General features: G+C 47.2%; 2 protein-coding genes across 5 annotated transcripts in view; both read right to left on the minus strand.

Moving 5' to 3' along the window:
• Positions 1-2,615, minus strand: part of LOC140398244 (uncharacterized protein CXorf65-like) — a 68,270-nt gene extending 65,655 nt beyond the window's left edge. For all 4 annotated transcript variants that reach the window (XM_072486681.1, XM_072486679.1, XM_072486680.1 and 1 more), the window contains exon 1: positions 2,496-2,615. In XM_072486681.1, the coding sequence (XP_072342782.1) occupies positions 2,496-2,520 (25 nt within the window). In that variant the 5' untranslated portion in view covers positions 2,521-2,615. The remainder of the gene's footprint in view (positions 1-2,495) is intronic.
• Positions 2,616-11,016: 8,401 nt separating this feature from the next.
• Positions 11,017-19,933, minus strand: part of LOC140398748 (uncharacterized) — a 52,625-nt gene continuing 43,708 nt past the window's right edge. Inside the window, exons 10-11 of the mRNA XM_072487755.1 lie at positions 14,797-14,934; positions 11,017-12,282 (exon numbers count right to left, since the gene is read on the minus strand). Coding sequence (XP_072343856.1) covers positions 12,094-12,282; positions 14,797-14,934 — 327 coding nt within the window. The 3' untranslated portion in view covers positions 11,017-12,093. The remainder of the gene's footprint in view (positions 12,283-14,796; positions 14,935-19,933) is intronic.

Consider the following 19,933-nt stretch of genomic DNA (forward strand, 5'->3'; position numbering starts at 1 on the left):
TTCTTCTCCTCCCCTGAGTACTCCCCTCCACTTCCTGGAACCCCTCAATGCCATGGCCAGGGGCTCAATCGCCAGTGCAAACAATAACGGGGACAGAGGACATCCCTGTCCCTCTATGGAGCCGAAAATAATCAGACCCCCGTCCATTCGTGACCACGCTCGCCATCGGGGCCCTATACAGCAACTGTACCCATCTGATATACCCATCTCCAAAGCCAAATCTCCTCAGCACCTCCCACAAATAATCCCACTCCACTCTATCAAATGCTTTCTCGGAATCCATCGCCACCACTATCTCCGCTTCCCCCTCTGGTGGGGGCATCATCATTACCCCTAGCAGCCTCCGTATATTTGTATTCAGCTGTCTCCCCTTCACAAACCCAGTTTGGTCCTCATGAACCACCCCCGGGACACAATCCTCTATCCTCGTTGCCATTACCTTGGCCAGAATCTTAGCGTCCACATTCAGGAGGGAAATAGGCCTATAGGGCCCGCATTGCATCGGGTCTTTTTCCTTCTTTAGGAGGAGCGATATCGTTGCCTCTGACATAGTCGGGGGCAGCTGCCCCCTTTCCCTCGCCTCATTAAAGGTTCTCATCAGTAGCGGGGCCAGCAAGTCCATATATTTCCTATAGAATTCAACTGGGAATCCGTCTGGTCCCGGGGCCTTCCCCGCCTGCATGCTCCCAATCCCTTTCACTACTTCCTCCGTCTCAATCTGTGCTCCCAGTCCCGCCCTCTCCTGCTCCTCCACCTTAGGAAATTCCAGTTGATCCAGAAAGCACATCATTCTCCCCTTCCCATCCGGGGGCTGAGCTTCATATAATCTTTCATAAAATGCCTTGAACACTCCATTCACTCTCTCCGCTCCCCGCTCCATCTCTCCCTACTCATCTCTCACCCCCCCTATCTCCCTCGCTGCTCCCCTTTTCCTCAGTTGGTGGGCCAGCAACCTGCTCGCCTTCTCCCCGTATTCGTACTGTACACCCTGTGCCTTCCTCCATTGTGCCGCTGCATTACCCGTAGTCAACAAGTCAAATTCTACATGTAGCCTTTGCCTTTCCCTGTACAGCCCCTCCTCCGGTGCCTCCGCATATTGTCTGTCCACCCTCAGAAGTTCTTTCAACAACCGCTCCCTTTCCCTACCCTCCTGCTTTCCTTTATGTACCCTAATAGATATCAGCTCCCCTCTAACCACTGCCTTCAGTGCCTCCCAGACCACTCCCACCTGAACCTCCCCATTATCATTGAGTTCCAAGTACCTTTCAATACACCCCCTCACCCTTAAACACCCCCCCTCATCTGCCAATAATCCCATGTCCATTCTCCAGGGTGGACGCTGTTCTTTTTCCTCCCCTATCTCCAGGTCCACCCAACGTGGAACGTGATCCGAAATAGCTATAGCCGTGTACTCCGTCCCCGTCACCTTCGGGATCAGTGCCCTTCCCAAAACAAAAAAGTCTATCCGTGAATAAACTTTGTGGACATAGGAGAAAAACGAAAACTCCTTACTCCTAGGTCTACTAAATCTCCAGGGGTCTACTCCTCCCATCTGCTCCATAAAGTCCCTAAGCACCCTAGCTGCAGCTGGCCTCATTCCGGTCCATTGGGGGGGAGGGGCGGGGGGGGTTTACTATTGACCACAAATTGAACTGGACCAGCCATATAAATATTGTGGCTACAAAACCAGGTCAGAGGCTGGGAATCCTGCAGCGAGACACACCTCCTGACTCTTCAAAGCCTGTCCACAACCTGCAAGTCATACGGCAGGAGTGTGATGGAGTGCCTGGATGAGTGCAGCTTCAACAACACTCAATATACTCCATATCATCCAAGACAAAGCAGCCTGCTTGACTGGCACCACTTCCACAAGCATTCACTTCCTCCACCAACGACACATAGGAACAACGTGTGCCATCTACAAGATGCAGCGCAGGAACTCCCCAGAACTCCTTCGCCAGCACCTTCCAAATCCACGACCACCACCATCTAGAAGAACAAGTTTAGCAGATACCCGGGAACACCACCAATGAAGTCACTCACCATCCCGCCTTAGAAATATATTACCATTTCTTCACTGTCAATGGGGCAAAATTCTGGAACTCCCTCCCTAATAGCACAGTGGGTGTGCCTACACCACGTGGACTGCAGCGGTTTAAGAAGGCAGCTCGCCATCACCTTCTCAAGGGCAATTAGGGATGGGCAACACATGCTGGCCTAGCCAGCGAAGCCCACATCCCGGAAAAAATATACAATTGACAAAAACCTATTTCTGCTGCAATCAAGCTTCTGTTCCTGGCTGAAGTGTATCACCGTTTGGACAGTTTTTTCAATGTTTTAATTCGTTGGACCTTCAGTTCAAAGAGTCACAGAGTTATAATGAGGTCCGACTGTTAACTATTATCACACACAGCCGTGTTTAGAAACATCACAGTTAAAACAAAAGATACTGACTCAGGGAGGGAGGCAACTATTGAAATGATTCTCACACTTACCTCCGTATAACACCGTAATAAACATGATGTGTTACAAACATACAGCAAAACTCTAAACCGATTCTGAAACTTTGACCATTAAATGTCCATAGGATGATAATTGCAACGTTCAGTTAACTACCAACCGCAATGCAAGACTGGGCATGCTGCAGCGTGCTCCCGTCCTGAAACAGGTAAATAAATATATGATTCAGTTGAGGCAACAATGATAAATAAGGTATATTGTTAATTATTAACAAGCTGTGGCCCGGATATTTATTGGGCACCTTCCAGAAATAATGCAGAGTAAGTAATGATCAATGTTAGGTAACTTTAACTTGTCAATCACATAATGTATTTTTAAAAGTCCATTTAAAATATATTACTAGCGTGAAAGAACTTGCTGTTCAGTTCCTTGGATTGAGAAGAACCTGATCTTATTTCATTATTTATTAAATAAACATGATTTATTATCCAATCGCTTACCTTCTACTTTTCCCCTCTTGCCAGCCTCGGCTCACTCGGAGCACCGATAGGTCAGAAGATTCTGGGTCGGGGCCTCACTCCAGGATGTGAACATGTAATCTGGCCCGGCACTTCAGTAAAAAAGGGAATGCTACATTTCTGGAGGTGCTGCCTTTGAAATAACGGCCTAGTCTACCCTTTCAAGTGGGTATTTAAAAAAAATAAAAAAATTTAGAGTACCCAATTCATTTTTTCTAATTAAGGGGCAATTTAGCGTGACCAATCCACCTAGCCTGCACATCTTTGGGTTGTGGGGGTGAAACCCAAGCAAACACGGGGAGAATGTGAAAACTCCACACGGACAGTGACCCAGAGCCGGGATTGAACCTGGACCTCAGCATCGTGAGACAGCAGGGCTAACCCACTGTGCCACCGTGCTGCCCTCCTTTCAAGTGGGTATAATAGATCCCGCAGAACTTGATGCACCACAACTAATCTATGGGGCCACTCGGATGTGGATGACGGAGACAAAAAAAGGCAACGGGTTAGAAAATTGGCTCCATAGGACCTGGGATTTTGATACAATGTGTGCCATGTTCTGTCCAAATTGGTAGGAGTACAATTCTGCTGCTGGACACTATTTAGTATGGGGTCAAACAAGAGGCATCCTTTACCCATATCAGAAGCTTTCAGGCAATTATAATATGCAAATAACGCACCTCGTGGCTGCCTTGACCCCCTTTTAGGCTTGTGCCCAAGCCGTCAGCACCAGTGCTGCGTGCCTTGGGAAAAAACTAACACCAGGAAGCACCGAATAGGCAAAAGGTTAGGACTCGCCTCAATCACTGCTGCTCTCCATCCTGAGGTCTCGAGCTTCACTCCTTACTCTGACCTCCAGGCCCATCAACACCGATGCTCAGCCGGCAATACTGCACACCCTTGTGATTTCCTTTCCTGACCGTCCAGCCTCCCATCCTGATCACATGCCCAAGCCTGTTGTTCCTCCCCCACGTCCTTGTGAGCTTACTCAATCACGTAACAGCACTTTAGGGCATGAATCAGTGTGCACTCCTACCACTGCACCTTCTTCATGCCAATGGGAGCCAAGAAACTCAATCCCAGGCGGTTAGTACCCGGTGGATGAGGTGCCCAAAAATAGGCGCTGCTCAAATTCAGATGCCAATATACTTTCCTCCTGAATTGTTTTGGACCTGATACCTCACTGTTGGACCACCAATGATATAATGTAGAACCACGAGTGAAAGTACCTGAAAATGGGAAACATTCTGATTTTCACAGGTTGTAGTTTACATGTTTGTTGTACAACACATGGCTCGATCCACCTGCAGTACAATGGGCCACTAACCCAATGTCACTCAGAAAAGCAGTTTCTCCAAGTTACTTCAGTGGGCTTAAAAAAAAAATTGCATTTATATAGTGCTTTTCACAAACATCAGTGTTGTGTTATGTACTCTGGGACAACACAGGCTGCAACTGGATGCAGCTTTAACCAAAAGACACTCTAGAACTTGAAGTTAGTTTAATCTGATTTATTGACCCAGTAGCACAGTTGTCTATGAGTTTGACTCTCTGCTAACCTAAGTGTGGTTACTCTGTCTGACTGAACCAGACTAGTTCTTAGCCACGTGCTGGAGGTGTGATACTGTACATACACCCTGACTCACTCTGTAGATGTTCATCAGTGGAAAGAGGTGGAGTGTGAGTGTCTCGTGCCTTTTATAGTGAGGTACCACCCGAGTGTCCTGCCTGCTCATTGGTCATGTCCTGTGTAAGGTTTTCGGGCAATTCGGCCCTTTTGGAAAAACTCAGAGACTGTAAACTGACTTTTCAGCCAAGAGAACAGAACCAGTTTTCCCAGCAGGCTTGGTCCGCTGAGCTGAGTAAGGACATAAGTACATAAATATTTACAAACACCCCCCTAGGAGCTACAAGGAAGAAGGAGCCAGACAACAAGATAACATCAAAACACAGACAAAGGGGCACGGGAATACACAGGAGGCTTGCATGCAAGCAGGACAATGGGATGGTCATAGCCCCATGCAAATGTAAATGACCTGGCCTTCACCAGAGCAGAATCCAATTAACACCCCATCAACATAGCGAGGTGAGAATAGCAGCCATCTCCGGAGCAGCTGGAAGACACTGAAATTCTCCACAAAAGAGCCTAACCTCGTTATCCTAGAAATCAGACTGTCTGAGTTCAGCATATTGCGCTGGAAAAGCCCCTAGAAGATCAGCGGTAGAGAAAAACCAAGTTGGAGGCGGACCTGGGGGAGGTACTCCAATCTTGACAGAAGCTACCGGCAGAAAAAAACAAGTTGGAGGCGGACCTGGGGGAGGTACTCCAATCTTGACAGAAGCTACCGGCAGAAACTCACTGGGAGGAGGGGGGCGGAGCCAGCGCCAAATTCAAATCGCGCAGGTCTGAAAAAAACCAAGTTGGAGGCGGACCTGGGGGAGGTACTCCAAGCTTGACAGAAGCTACCGGCAGAAACTCACTGGAAGGAGGGGGCGGAGCCAGCGCCAAATTCAAATCGCGCAGGTCTGCCTAGCTGGAAGGGGCGGACCTGCGAGGAATACCCGGAAACATACAGCTCTGACCGGCTCAAAGGGGGCGGGACCAGCGGGAACTTTAAAACTTACCTTTTTCAATGCAAAAGGGGCTGGCCGATCACAGAACAAAGCCAGGTAAAACAATATAAAAGGGGCTGTGTTTCGATTGAGGGTCTCTTCGTTCTTGGCTCGACCTCTGCACCCCTGACTTGACCTCTGCAGCCTGTGACCGTAAGTACCCTGCAGCAGCGTGCGAAACTCCCTTGACTTTAATAGTGGTTGAGGCTTTGGGGAAGGGAACTTGTTTTGTGCCTTGTGCTATTGCTAAAAACTGTGTAATCATAAGAATTTTCGTTGTGTCCGTTTTAGTACTTTTGAATAGACTTAGTTTGTATTAGAGCATAAGATTTTATTGTATTTCTTCTGTTGATGATTTTGACCTGGGTTTTGCAATAAACCTTGATTTGATGATAATTGGAGTCGTTTAAATTCTTCAATCTTTCACCAGCGATCTCTGACCAAGTCATTGTTAAAATACTCCTCACCTTAATTCCGGGTTCAAGAATCGAGGGTCATCTTGAGCGATTCACTCAGGACAGACTGCTGGTTAGGAAATAAACAGCAGTGTCCTACTCTCTCTCTTGCCGGTGGTGCAACACCCACCCGGTTCCTACTCCACTACTGGGCCGATATCTGGGGTTTGAATATCTGTGTGTGTCTCTCTCCAGCTGGCACTGAAACTTCAGAGGCCAGGGGATGTCGCACTGGGACACTTCCACTGAAGAGAGCACTGATTCAAGCCTGCCGTTTATTCCTAACCGACAGCCTGAGACTTATATCACACAGATCTCCAGACCCCTACCAATACCCAGGTGATTCTCTCTCTTGCCGGTGGTGCAACACCCACCCGGTTCCTACTCCACTAGAGTAGCTTTCCCAAGAGAGAGAATAGGACACTGCTGTTTATTTCCTAACCAGCAGTCTGTCCTGAGTGAATCGCTCAAGATGACCCTCGATTCTTGAACCCGGAATTAAGGTGAGGAGTATTTTAACAATGACTTGGTCAGAGATCGCTGGTGAAAGATTGAAGAATTTAAACGACTCCAATTATCATCAAATCAAGGTTTATTGCAAAACCCAGGTCAAAATCATCAACAGAAGAAATACAATAAAATCTTATGCTCTAATACAAACTAAGTCTATTCAAAAGTACTAAAACGGACACAACGAAAATTCTTATGATTACACAGTTTTTAGCAATAGCACAAGGCACAAAACAAGTTCCCTTCCCCAAAGCCTCAACCACTATTAAAGTCAAGGGAGTTTCGCACGCTGCTGCAGGGTACTTACGGTCACAGGCTGCAGAGGTCAAGTCAGGGGTGCAGAGGTCGAGCCAAGAACGAAGAGACCCTCAATCGAAACACAGCCCCTTTTATATTGTTTTACCTGGCTTTGTTCTGTGATCGGCCAGCCCCTTTTGCATTGAAAAAGGTAAGTTTTAAAGTTCCCGCTGGTCCCGCCCCCTTTGAGCCGGTCAGAGCTGTATGTTTCCGGGTATTCCTCGCAGGTCCGCCCCTTCCAGCTAGGCAGACCTGCGCGATTTGAATTTGGCGCTGGCTCCGCCCCCTCCTTCCAGTGAGTTTCTGCCGGTAGCTTCTGTCAAGCTTGGAGTACCTCCCCCAGGTCCGCCTCCAACTTGGTTTTTTTCAGACCTGCGCGATTTGAATTTGGCGCTGGCTCCGCCCCCCTCATCCCAGTGAGTTTCTGCCGGTAGCTTCTGTCAAGATTGGAGTACCTCCCCCAGGTCCGCCTCCAACTTGGTTTTTTCTGCCGGTAGCTTCTGTCAAGATTGGAGTACCTCCCCCAGGTCCGCCTCCAACTTGGTTTTTCTCTACCGCTGATCTTCTAGGGGCTTTTCCAGCGCAATATGCTGAACTCAGACAGTCTGATTTCTAGGATAACGAGGTTAGGCTCTTTTGTGGAGAATTTCAGTGTCTTCCAGCTGCTCCGGAGATGGCTGCTATTCTCACCTCGCTATGTTGATGGGGTGTTAATTGGATTCTGCTCTGGTGGAGGCCAGGTCATTTACATTTGCATGGGGCTATGACCATCCCATTGTCCTGCTTGCATGCAAGCCTCCTGTGTATTCCCGTGCCCCTTTGTCTGTGTTTTGATGTTATCTTGTTGTCTGGCTCCTTCTTCCTTGTAGCTCCTAGGGGGGTGTTTGTAAATATTTATGTACTTATGTCCCTACTCAGCTCAGCGGACCAAGCCTGCTGGGAAAACTGGTTCTGTTCTCTTGGCTGAAAAGTCAGTTTACAGTCTCTGAGTTTTTCCAAAAGGGCCGAATTGCCCGAAAACCTTACACCTGTTCTCTGTGTTCATTAGCTGCATGTCTGTGCCTGTCTGTATATCATTATCTGCATGTCTGCATATCATGACAATCAGACATCTCAAAAGTGCTTTTTGAAGTGTAGTCACTACGGTAATGTAGAAAATGGGACAGCCAATAGATACTGAGCAAACTCACAAACATCAATGTGATATTGACCAGATTATTTGTTTTCTGTGATGTTGATTGCAGGGATACATATTGGGCAGGACACTGGAGTTAACTCAACTGCACCCCACTTCTTCAAAATAGTGCCAGCCACCCAAGAAGGCAGATGGGGTCTTGGTTTAACATCTAATCCAAAACAGGACCCCTCTGAGAGTGTAGTACATGCTCAGTACTACACCCGAGTGTCAGCCTTGATATTTATTCTCACGCCCTTAGAATTTAGAATTCTGAAATATCAAGCTTGGCGTGCACCTTCAGAATGCCATCCAGATTTCTTAAGTGTGACATTTGGGAGGGGGAGGTTAGATTGCTGCTGTGATTGTATTTGTCATGTATAAACCACACTCTCAGTATTTTGTTAAATACAATTTACTGTATTTTTCCACACACACTGTCAGAGCTATCTTACTGTACACATTAACTCATCAACAAACTCGAGGTTTAACATTTCTAAATGACCACATTACTACACAAGCTGACTGAATTTATGCTACGGACTTCACAAACAAGATTATTATTTTGCAAGTTTAACTTAACTTACATGACACCACTTTGAATTCTTTCCTCTCTCTCGCGGCACTTAGTAATTGCTCCGAACTCCCAGTAGCAGATATAGAAGTGGGAGTAAATGGAGGGTGCCACAAGGAACGATTGGACATGGAGGCGTTGATGAGTTCTGTTTTGGAAGGTTGGGACTGATATATGTCGCGAAGTTGGAGGTTCCAGAGTGCGGGGACACAATGGCTGAAGGATCTGCTGGCAAATGCTTTCATATGCAAACTCTGGAGAGCGGTGGGTAGAATCAGGAATACTGTGGTGAGGAGGGAAAAGCAATGCTGTGCAGTGATAAACTACCCATACTTTGGAGTCTCAATCTTAGTTCCTCACAGTGATAAGGTCACATAAATCATTGAAAGCCCTACTCTTTTCCTCTCAAAGGGAGGAAAAATTAAAGAGAAAAAAATGAGTACGATTGCATTTTGTTTACACGCAGGGAGTCTGAGCCGTTAAGTTTACTTGGCTACCTTTTCTGCTCTAGTTGGGCAGTTGGCCAATGAAATAAAATGGGAAGAAAGAGAGGTAGTGCTCATTCCAAAATAAACAAATTGTATAATAGGGAAAGTTAAGGCTAAGATATCTAAGATAGGCTAAGATATCTCCGCAAATCAAACGAGAACTTTGTGCTGTACTGAAATCTGAATCACAACAGCGTGGTGAAATAATGAACAATCAAAACTTCCCCTTGAAGGAACATGACAACACAGGATAGTGGTTTATGGAGCAGCAATCTCGCATTCTCCTGGTGATAATCCTCAGAAGTGATTGACCAGTGGGATAACACTAACCACATTTCAGCACAAATATCAAATAGATAAGAGTTTGGTCCTATTTTACCCCACAGAACAAGTTTTAATTCCTTTTGCATCCTGTTGTAAGGAATTTAAATATGAGGACTCATACTCCACACTATTTAGCTGTATTTCTGAAGTAAAATTTAAATAAAGGCAGCTTTGAGTGAGATATTTCCATTGAACATAATTGTAAGTGAAAAGGTGGCATTTTATAGATGAAAGTGGGTTGAAGCGATAATGCCTCTGCTTCCAAGCCTTGCATATAATGGTTTAATAAATTACTAAAGGAATAATTGTTCACTCCTGTGTGGAGGGTCAGTGGATCTGAGTTCCCTTCAAATATGGCTTCCCTGTTACACAAACAGAATTAACTCAGATTAATCTTTACAAAGTAGATGGTGATGTTAGGTTATGGGGATCGTATGGTGAGTGGCTGTGTCCCTAGCTCTTGGTCAGAAGCTCTGAGTTAAAGTCCCAGTTCGGGGCTTGATGGTCAAGGAAGGTGTGTGCGTGTCATGGCCCAACAGGAAGATAAATCCTTCCAATACCCCTGACAACAGGTGGCGAAAGACCAGGAGAGTTTCCTGATCGGTTATACTGCAGAAGGCAATGGTACCGGAGGAGGAGGAGAATGTTAGGTTAGGTTGACCCCAATATGTTCCACGAGCAAACAGCTTGGGTAGAATTGTCACAGGACTGTTTCCAAGGTAAGTCCTGGAGGTGGGATGGTCAGGGATTCCCTGGCGGGTGAGGAGTCGGGTGTGGGGGTGGGGTGGCCGGTACCCCTAAGTTCCAAAGGGGAGTGTGTCCAAAATCTGAAGGGGCATTCAGATTGAGGTGACCCTCCTTTCCCCTCCCAGCTGTGATTGAAAAGAGTTGAAAAACGGACTTCCTACCTGCCCATTCGATGACCTAAAAAAAACCTGCACGGGCAATGTAATATTCCAGGCAATAGGGCAGATAATCCCTTCAATTTGCTCCATAATTGTTGGTGGGCAAGATGCCGATTTACATCTGTGTCTGCAGACAGCAATATTGCACGAGTGCGGGGTGATGTCGGATAACGTGCCCAACGAAATCGAGCACTATTTTACTCTATTCCAGGTCGAGCACGTGCCTGACCAGGACATGTAAAATCTTGCCCTTTAGATTATCTCTAACTCAGTGGGTACATTTTCTTTAGTTATCCAGGGTAGCCCAAAACATTTGTACAAAACAAAATAGAGAAATTGGATAAATTGGTGAAACTTGATGAGTAAACACTGCATGTTACTTTATCAATTCTGTGATCCTCTCCCTGTATTGTTATGGGCCAGGGTTTAGAAAACTCCAAAGTATATCATGGAGCTCACCTGACCCACAATTTTTAATAGATTTTGGTTATGGGGAGCACAAAGGTCCACTCTCCAAGTGTTATGTAACAGAGATCTCAAGTCGGCGTGATTCTCTGTTATGCCGGCGCCTGGGGGTTTCCCGACGGCATGGGGTTGCCCCACAATGGGAAATCCCATTGACCGGCCGGCGTAACGGAGAATCCTGTTGGCCGGTCGGGGCAGAAATGTGGCGTGGCGGGGCAGAGAATCCCATTCCGTAAGTATTTTTAAAACAAAACAATGTTTATTCTATGAACCCAGTTAACATTTTATAAACACACAGTAAACATCTTATCAACCATCAACACACGTAACCCCACAGATACAATACTCTATAGGTAACCCTTAATACCTTTCCTAGCAACATCCATAAGTTAAACCCTTTTTTAACAAAGACAGCAGGTTTAAATTCTTTACAGAAACAGGTATTACTTTGAAATCATCAAATGAGCTGAAGACATTAGCTTGTGGAGAGAGAGATCATTACACATCTGCTTGCTTTGAATACAGCTCTCCAACTCTGAAAACAAAAACAAAAACAGAGCCACAAAGCAGCTTTACAGCTCAAAACGAAAGTGAAAGACAGACAGACAGCCCAGCTCCACCCACACACTGACATCACTGCAGCTATTTGATCAACACCCATTTCTTAAAGGTACATCCACTTGACAGTATGTAACACGGGACTGACACAGACCTGAACACGGTAGCATAGTGGTTAGCACAGTTGCTCCACAGCTCCAGGGTCCCAGGTTCGATTCCCCGCTTGAGTCACTGTCTGTGTGGAGTCTGCACGTTCTCACAGTGTGTGCGTTGGTTTCCTCCGGGTGCTCCGGTTTCCTCCCATAGTCCAAAGATGTGCAGGTTAGGTGGATTGGCCATTCTAAATTGCCCTTAGTGCCCAAAAAGGTTAGGGGGGGTTACTGGGTTACGGAGATAAAGGGAATAAAGGGGATAGGGTGGGAGTATGGGGCTTAAGTAGGGTGCTCTTTCCAAGACCCGGTGCAGACTTGATGGGCTGAATGGCCTCCTTCTGCACTGTAAATTCTATGAAATAATTAGAAGGACCAGGATTCAAACTTGGTAGATGACGGAGTTAGGTTGGATGGGTGTGTTGAGGGAATTTTTTAGCATTAGGCTCCAGTCAATGTTGATTTTGAGGGCAGATCGAAATTGTTTCTTGTTTGATTACTCAAATAAAGTGATAATCATAATTAGCTTCATGTTACAAGTTCTTCAGTTTAATCTTCCTTGACTTTACGCCTCACTTCCTGACCATGCTTCTGTTCTCAGGTTTAAGTTCCAGATGGGTTGTTCTCCAGTGCTGTGTGAAGCTCGGCTAATTCAGATTCCAGTTCTGTTAGCCTGTTCAGTACACAACCTCTCTGCAAATGCAGCATTGACAACATGTCCCTTGCCCGCGACAGATTTTCCAACAGTTTGCCGAAATCTTCAAGAGGCGACTCACATCCTTCTCCGGGCTCCTGAAACAATTAAAAGATTGTAGCTTAAACACGACAAACACCTGAGATTTCGGACAGGATTAGTCAAGTTACTTACAGAAACTCTACAGACCCCACATTCCTTAGAGCAACACAATAATTCTAGTTGAGGAACGCATCACAAATCAGGCCCTGCATTGATAGGACGAGGTGTCTTTGAGTAGGTGCGTCTGAATCTCATTTCTTTTAAAAAAAATGTATTTTATTACAAACGCGTATCATAACAGGTTACAGCAAATAAACACTACGGGAAACATACTTCCCAACAACCAACTATACAGTCTGTACAGATTGTTTCCCTTTTTCACCCATGACATCGGCTTTCCTCCTCCCCATGAGCTCCGGCTTCTCTGAAACCGCAAATATCGCCACCAAAGGTTCCGGGTTCACCTCCTCCTCCACTACCCTGGCTAAGACCACGAACACTCCCGCCCAGAATCTTCACAACTCCAAAACATGTCCGCATCATTCACTGGGCCCCGTCCACTCCTCGCACACTCATCTACTACCCCCTGAAAGAACCCACTCATTCTCTCCCGAGTCATATGCACCACCTTAGACTGTATCAGGCTCACTGAATCTAATTTCTTATGCATTCTCTTCCTGATCAGTCCATTACGGATGGCTGTGACTTCAGTCACACGGGGCCCCATGCTCTGGAATTCCCTCAATGCCCTTCTCATTCTTTAAAATCTTCCTCAAGACTTTTCCCACACTTTTGGTCACCTCTTCTTTGGCTCAGCGACTACCCAGTTTCTTTTCACTGATGCCATTCATAAAGCATCTTTCTGTCTTCCTCAAAAACAAAACTTATTACATGGAATGCATTTTTTCCGCAGACAAGTATGTTGACATGAAATATGAGCAGGAGGTTTTGTAAAAATATTAGCTGAATAAAATATTAGCACTGTATTTTGAGAGTCACAACTATTGTAATCCTGGTTGATTGACTAGTTAGTTCTTACTTTTAATGTAGAAGTGATGTATTGTGCATTCTAGGTATAAACAATCAGAGTGACTGGGTTTTATTCATGTTTTACTCAGCTATCAATTGCCTATTCCACTATGGACCCTGTTGGATCCGTTGGCTAACTAACAGGAAACAGCTGACTGGCAGGATGTGACAAGTGGTGTGCCGCAGGGATACGTGCTGGGGCTCAACCTTTTTTACAATTTATATGGTTTAGTTGGTTTAGCAGAGGGCTAAAGAGCTGGCTTTGAAAGCAGACCAAGGCAGGCCAGCAGCACGGTTCAATTCCCGTACCAGCCTCCCCGAACAGGGGCCGGAATGTGGCGACTAGGGGCTTTTCACAGTAACTTCATTGAAGCCTGCTTGTGACAATAAGCAATTTTCATTTCATTTCATAAAAGACTTGGATGAAGGGACTGAAGGTACGGTTGCTAAATTTGCTGACGACTCAAAGGTAAGTAGGCAAGTAAGTTGCGAAGAGGATGTAAGCAGGCTACAAAGGGATAGGTAGGTTAGGTGAGTGGGCAAAAGTCTGGCAAAGGAGTACAATGGTGGCATATGTGAAATTGTCCATTTTGGCAGGAAGAATAAAAAAGCATATTATCCAAATGGTGAGAGATTGCACAGCTCTGGGGTGCAGAGGGATCTGGGTGTCCTAGTGAATGAATTACAAAAGGCTAGTGCACAGGTTCAGCAAGTAATTAGAAAAGTTAATAGAATGTTATTGTTTACTGTGAGCGGAATTGATTACAAAAATAGGGAGGTTATGCTTCAGTTGTATAGCACATTGGTGAGACTGCATCTGGGAGTCCTGGTTTTTCTTTATAAATATTTTTATCAAACTCATGATTTTATTGGTCTCCTTTTTGAAGGAAAGATGTAAATGCATTAGAAACAGTTCAGAGAAGGTTTACTAGACTAATACAAGGGATGAGCAGGGAAAGGTTGGAAAGATTAGGTTTGTATCTACTAGAGTTTAGAAGAGTAAGTGGCGGTTTGATCGAAACCGCTAAAGGTCCTGACCGGTAGCCACAGGGTGGATGTGGAGTGGATGTTTCCTCTTGTCGGAGAATCTAGAATCTGGGACCAGGGGTCACTGTTTAAAAATAAGGGGTCCCTCATTTAAGACAGGGATGAGGAGACTTTCTCTCTCTCTCTGAGGGTGGTAAATCTCTGGAACTCTTCCTCAAAAAGCAGTGGAAGCAGAATCTTTGAATTAATTTAAGGCAGAGCTAGATAGATTCTTGATGAACAAGGGGTGAAAGATTATCAGATGTAGGCAGCATGTGATGTTGAGGTTACAATCAGACCAGCCATCATACTGAATGTTGGTGCGGGTCGAGTGACCAAATCCTGCTCCTAACTCGTATGTCCGCATGTTCAAATCTGTGGTGTTCCAGGAAAGAGCAAACATGAATACTAAGGCAGTAAAAAAAGATGCTGTTTTCCACAAGAACAAAAAAAAAGTAGGAAAAATCCTATCCAACTGCATTTGGTATCTACCGTGGTTTAATCTAGATCCATACCTCTGCCAAGTTAGCCTGGATCCTTAGTTCCTCTTCCAAATGTTCTACCTGTTGCTTGTACTCTGAAACCTTGATTGTGCCAAGAGCCAAATGTTCATTCATTTTATCCACTTCATCTTCCAGTTCATCAATTCTTGTCTACAACAAAGATGTATGTCTTAGCAACTGATTTGACTTATCGGCCAATGTGTCACACATTGCTAGTACAAACTGTACAAAACAATGCAGGACACTGAGAACATCTGAAACATATAGAAAGAGTTTGTCCTGCCCTGATACAGTTTTGTTATAGTTTACAAAGCTCTCTCGTCTTTATCCTGGGGGTGAACTTTCCTTCCCGTCCTGCTGCAGGAGTTGCCGCAGGTGGGACGTAAAATTTGGCCGGCCAGTTAAAGGCCCGTTGACCTCGGATGGGAATTTCTGGTCTTTGGGCTGTTGCGATTGGAAAATCCTGCCCACCCTTTCCCAACAGTTGGACTTTTCTAATTTTCTTTCTGATACTATTAAAATATTTCCCATAGAAAAAGATTGGGACACGCCTTATGTGGGAAGAATTCAATTTTCAAGCTTTGCACTGTTGGGCAATGATCGACTTCAACTGATTTTCCATAAATTATTTTCCCCTCCTTGTCCTGAGGGCGATGGATCACGCTCCTGTACATCCAACAGTGTCAGCCGTGTGATGAATGTAAGAAACTAGTTACATTTTATATTTGTTGCAGTAATGTTATTTAAAAAACAGGTTTAAGCAAGAAAACACATGAATGATCCGGAAACTGACATGTACGGGAAGAATCCAATGTACAAAGTTTTGTATCTTATTGACTTGCCATGTTCATGTCTTGCCACGCGGGTTCTTTTACTTTTCTTTGTTACGGGGGGGGGGGGGGGGGGTTGACTGTAAGGTGGAAAATATTGTTATTGAAATTTTTTTAATAAAAACATATTTTTAAAAAAACGGGTTTAAGATGCAGTATGTTTGCTAAAGCTATGATTGAGGGTTCTTAAATGTGAGGTAATCCTTGATTTTGCAGGGGAGAGTGATCTGCTGATAGATTTGAGAAGCATTTACATGTTTACAGATAGGTGGCTCATCGAATATTGTTTTGCTGTGGAAGTCCCTGGATTGTAGATAATTTATTTTAATTTTATTTTTAATGTTTTTCAATCAAGGGGCTGTTTAGCATGGTAAATACACCTCTCCTGCACATCCTTCGGGTTGTGGCAGTGAGATCCATGCAGACACAGGGAGAATACGCAAACTCCACATGGACAGTGCTCCGGAGCCGGGGTCGAACCCGGGTCCTTGGCGCCGTGAGGCAACAGTGCTAACCACTGTGCCGCCCGACTGTAGATAATTTATGAGAGATATTGTATTTGATCCTGGCTAACCAGGTCATAGATCGTCTTCTGGGAGGGGACAGAAGAATGTCTTATGCTTTGGGTACTGATTCTGTAATTCACAGGGAGGATCCAGGTCTGAATGTAGATTAATTATGCTGAACGATTTCAGCCTGCCAAGAAGCATATTTCAGTTGGCTCCTGAAAGGTTCTCGGTCTCTGCACAGAGAAAAACAAGTAAAACCTGACAGTTAACTTTATTTCCAAGAGTTATTTCAACTATATTGGTTTGCTTAATTGGAATATTTAGTGTCAGATTTAGGAAGTAAATTAGAGTTCCTTATTTAATTTAATAACTGCTAACAGTAAAGCTATTTCTTTGTTGTTAATGTGATTAATTCTGTGTTTAAATTAAAGTTTGTTTTAACATAAAAGATGCCTATGGATCAGTGTTATCACTGCTGTAGTGCAGACACCTTTCCTCAGTTTTACAAAGTGCAAATAGTTGGGTTCTCATCTGGGATCTTAACAGTAGCCGTCGAGCACTGCGCCAAAATGGCTGCGTTCCAAGAAGGGTTGCTGGGCCAAGATCAGAAGCAGGATTTCTGGCTGAATTTCCTCTCCCTTGGGAGAGTTGGCAGAGGGAAAATGGAATCCTGCTGAGGAACCCAATACTATTGTACAGCCAGTCAAACTGGACTTGGAGTCAAGTATTTATGCACATCTGCTGGAACCAAAAAGGCTAATTTGACCTACTTGGCAGAACTCTACGCATCGATAACATTCATGATTGTGAACTTCCGGTAGCGGCCATGACCTGCTAGGTCACGCAAATGGCAGCTCCCGTCGGGATCGGTGTTTCTGGCCGCTAAAAGGAGCGGCGGCGGCAGTTAACAGGAGGGACCGGCGTGGGAACATTCGTGGGAGAGCCCCCCCCCCGCTGGCGGATGGAGAGGATCAGGAGCGGAGCCGGCAGACACACGACCCCGGGGAAGAAGGTCGAGAAGGTCCTGGAGGACAAAATGGCGGCTGGAGAGGATCGGGAGGTGTGGGTCCAGTGGGCCAGAGAACAGCAGGAGCTCCTGAAAAACTGCTGCATGGAGCTGAAAACGGAGATGCTGGCCTCCATGGAGAGAATTGTGGTGACCCAGAAGGCGCAGGAGAAGGAGATCAAGGAGGTGAGGAGGAAGGTGGCGGAGAACGAGGACGAGGTCCTGGGCCTGGCGGTGAAAATGGAGGCGCACGAGGCCCTACATAAGAGATGGTAGGAGAGGCTGGATGACCTTGAGTGCAGGTCTCAGAGCCACAATCTGCGAATCCTGGGCCTTCCTGAAGGGGCGGAGGGGGCGGACGCGAGCACGTACGTGACCACAATGTTGGGGATGCTGATGGGCGCGGGGGCCTTCCCGCATCCCTTGGAGCTGGATGGGATGCACAGGGTTCTCGCCAGAAAGCCGAGAGTAAACGAGCCACCGAGGGCGATGGTGATACGGTTTCAGCGCTTGGCAGACCGGGAGCGAGTCCTGCGGTGGGCGAAGAAAGAGCGGAGCAGTAAGTGGGAGAATGGCGAGATCCGAATTTACCAAGACCTGGGAACTGAGCTGGTGAGGAGGCGTGCAGGTTATAACCGGGCGAAGGCGGTCCTCCACGGTAAAGGGGTGAAGTTTGGGCTCCTGCACCCGGCGAGACTGTGGGTAACATACCAGGACCGGCACCACTGTTTTGATACCCCAGACGAGGCGTGGTCGTTCATCAGGCAGGAGAAGCTGGACCTGAACTAAGGGACTGCTGTATGGGGGTGAAATGTGCGGGTGGGGAGGGATCGAGGGGAGGACGGCGGGTAAAGCATAAGTTTATGGGCATGTCTGCTCTAGTTTGGTTGGGGGTTTTGTTGTTTGTTTTGCTTGTTTTCCAGGTGTTCGGTGCTAGGGGGTGGGAAACGCCCGGGACAGGCTGTCCGGCGCATGGGGAGGTCCCAGATGGCGCTTGCCCCTCTACCCTGTGGGGGAGGGGGGGTAGGGCAGCCCGAAGGAGGCAACAAGTTAAGGGTTGGTACATAGAGGCGGGAGCGGCCGGGGTCAGCATGGGTGAGCTGACTCACGGAAGCACAATGGGGGGGAAAACCAGAGCTAAGCGGATTCTTGGCAGGGGTGGGGGGGGGGGGGGGGTGCTGCTTTGCTGACTGAAGGGGAGCCAGGTGAGGGGTATGGATGGAGAGTCGGGCGAGGGGACCGCCGGGGGGAGAGCTGGAGGAGGGAGGCAGGGGCCGAAAAAGATGGCTAGTCGGCAGGATGGGGGGGTGGGGGGGGGGGGGGGGGGGGTGGTCTTTTCCCCCCCTCCCGGCCAGGCTGATCATGTGGAACGTGAGGGGCCTGAATGGGCCGGTCAAGCGGTCCCACGCGTTCTCGCATTTAAAGGGGTTGAAGGCGTGGCCATGTTGCAAGAGACGCACTTAAAGCTCGCGGACCAGACGAAGCTAAGGAAAGGATGGGTGGGACAGGTGTTTCACTCAGGGTTATACTCAAAGATCAGAGGAGTGCCTATTTTGGTCAGTAAATGAGTGGCATTTGAGGCGGGGAGCATCGTGGCAGATAAGGGGGGCAGGTATATAATGGTGAGTGGCAAGCTGCAGGGGGCCCGTGTGGTGTTCGTGAATGTATATGCCCCTAACTGTGACGATGCGGACTTGATCAGGTGCGTGTTGGGTAGGATTCCGGGCTTGGAGATAAGTCACCTGATTATGGGAGGGGACTTTAATACGGTCTTGGATCCGAGCTTTACATCGTTCCAAGTCCAGAATGGGAAAGAGGATGGCGGTGGCCAGTGCCTTGTGGGAGTTCATGGGCCAGATTGGGGGAGTGGACCCCTGGAGGTTTACGCGGCCAAGGACGAGGGAGTTTTCTTTTTTCTCCCATGTCCATAGAGTCTATTCGCGGATATTCTTTGTGTTGAGTAAGGCGCTGATCCCGAGGGTGGAGGGGGTTGAATACTCGGTCATTGCGGTCTCGGATCATGCCCCGCACTGGGTGGACATGCGACTGGGGGCGGAACGGGGTCAGCGCCCTCTCTGGCGACTGGGATGTGGGGCTGCAGGCGGACGAAGAGATGTGCGGGCGGATAAGGAGGAGTATTGAGAATTATGTGGGAGCGAATGACACAGGAGAGGTGACGGTGGCAATGGTTTGGGAGGCTCTGAAGGCGATCATTAGGGGAGAGTTAATCTCCATTAAGTCCCATAGAGAGAAGGAGAGGGCGGAGAGGGAGAGGCTGGTGGGAGAGATACTCAGGGTACGCGGAGGCCTCAGAGGGGGGGCTGTTGAACGAGTGCCGGAAATTACAGGCGGAGTTTGACCTGCTCTCCACGGGGAAGGTGGAGGTGGTGGCTGCGATGTAGAAGGCCTTTGACAGGGTGGAGTGGGAGTATCTGTGGGAGGTGCTAGGCAGGTTTGGATTTGGGGAGGGATTTATAGGATGGGTCAAGCTGCTGTATCAGGCCCCTGTAGCGAGTGTGTCCACAAACCGGCTAAGGTCGGGATATTTCAGGCTGCATCGCGGGACGAGACAGGGGTGTCCCCTGTCCCCATTGCTGTTTGCCCTGGCAATTGAGCCGTTGGCCATTGCGCTCAGGGCTTTGGGGGATTGGAGGGGGCTGGTGTGCGGAGGGGAGGAGCACCGGGTCTCCCTCTACGCGGATGACCTGCTGTTGTATATTTCGGACCCGTTAGAGGGGATGGGGGAGGTCAGGCGGATCCTGGGGGACTTCGGGAGGTTCTCGGGGTATAAGTTGAACGTGGGG

Source organism: Scyliorhinus torazame, chromosome 21, assembly GCF_047496885.1.
Source record: "Scyliorhinus torazame isolate Kashiwa2021f chromosome 21, sScyTor2.1, whole genome shotgun sequence".
Taxonomy (NCBI): Eukaryota; Metazoa; Chordata; class Chondrichthyes; order Carcharhiniformes; family Scyliorhinidae; genus Scyliorhinus; species Scyliorhinus torazame.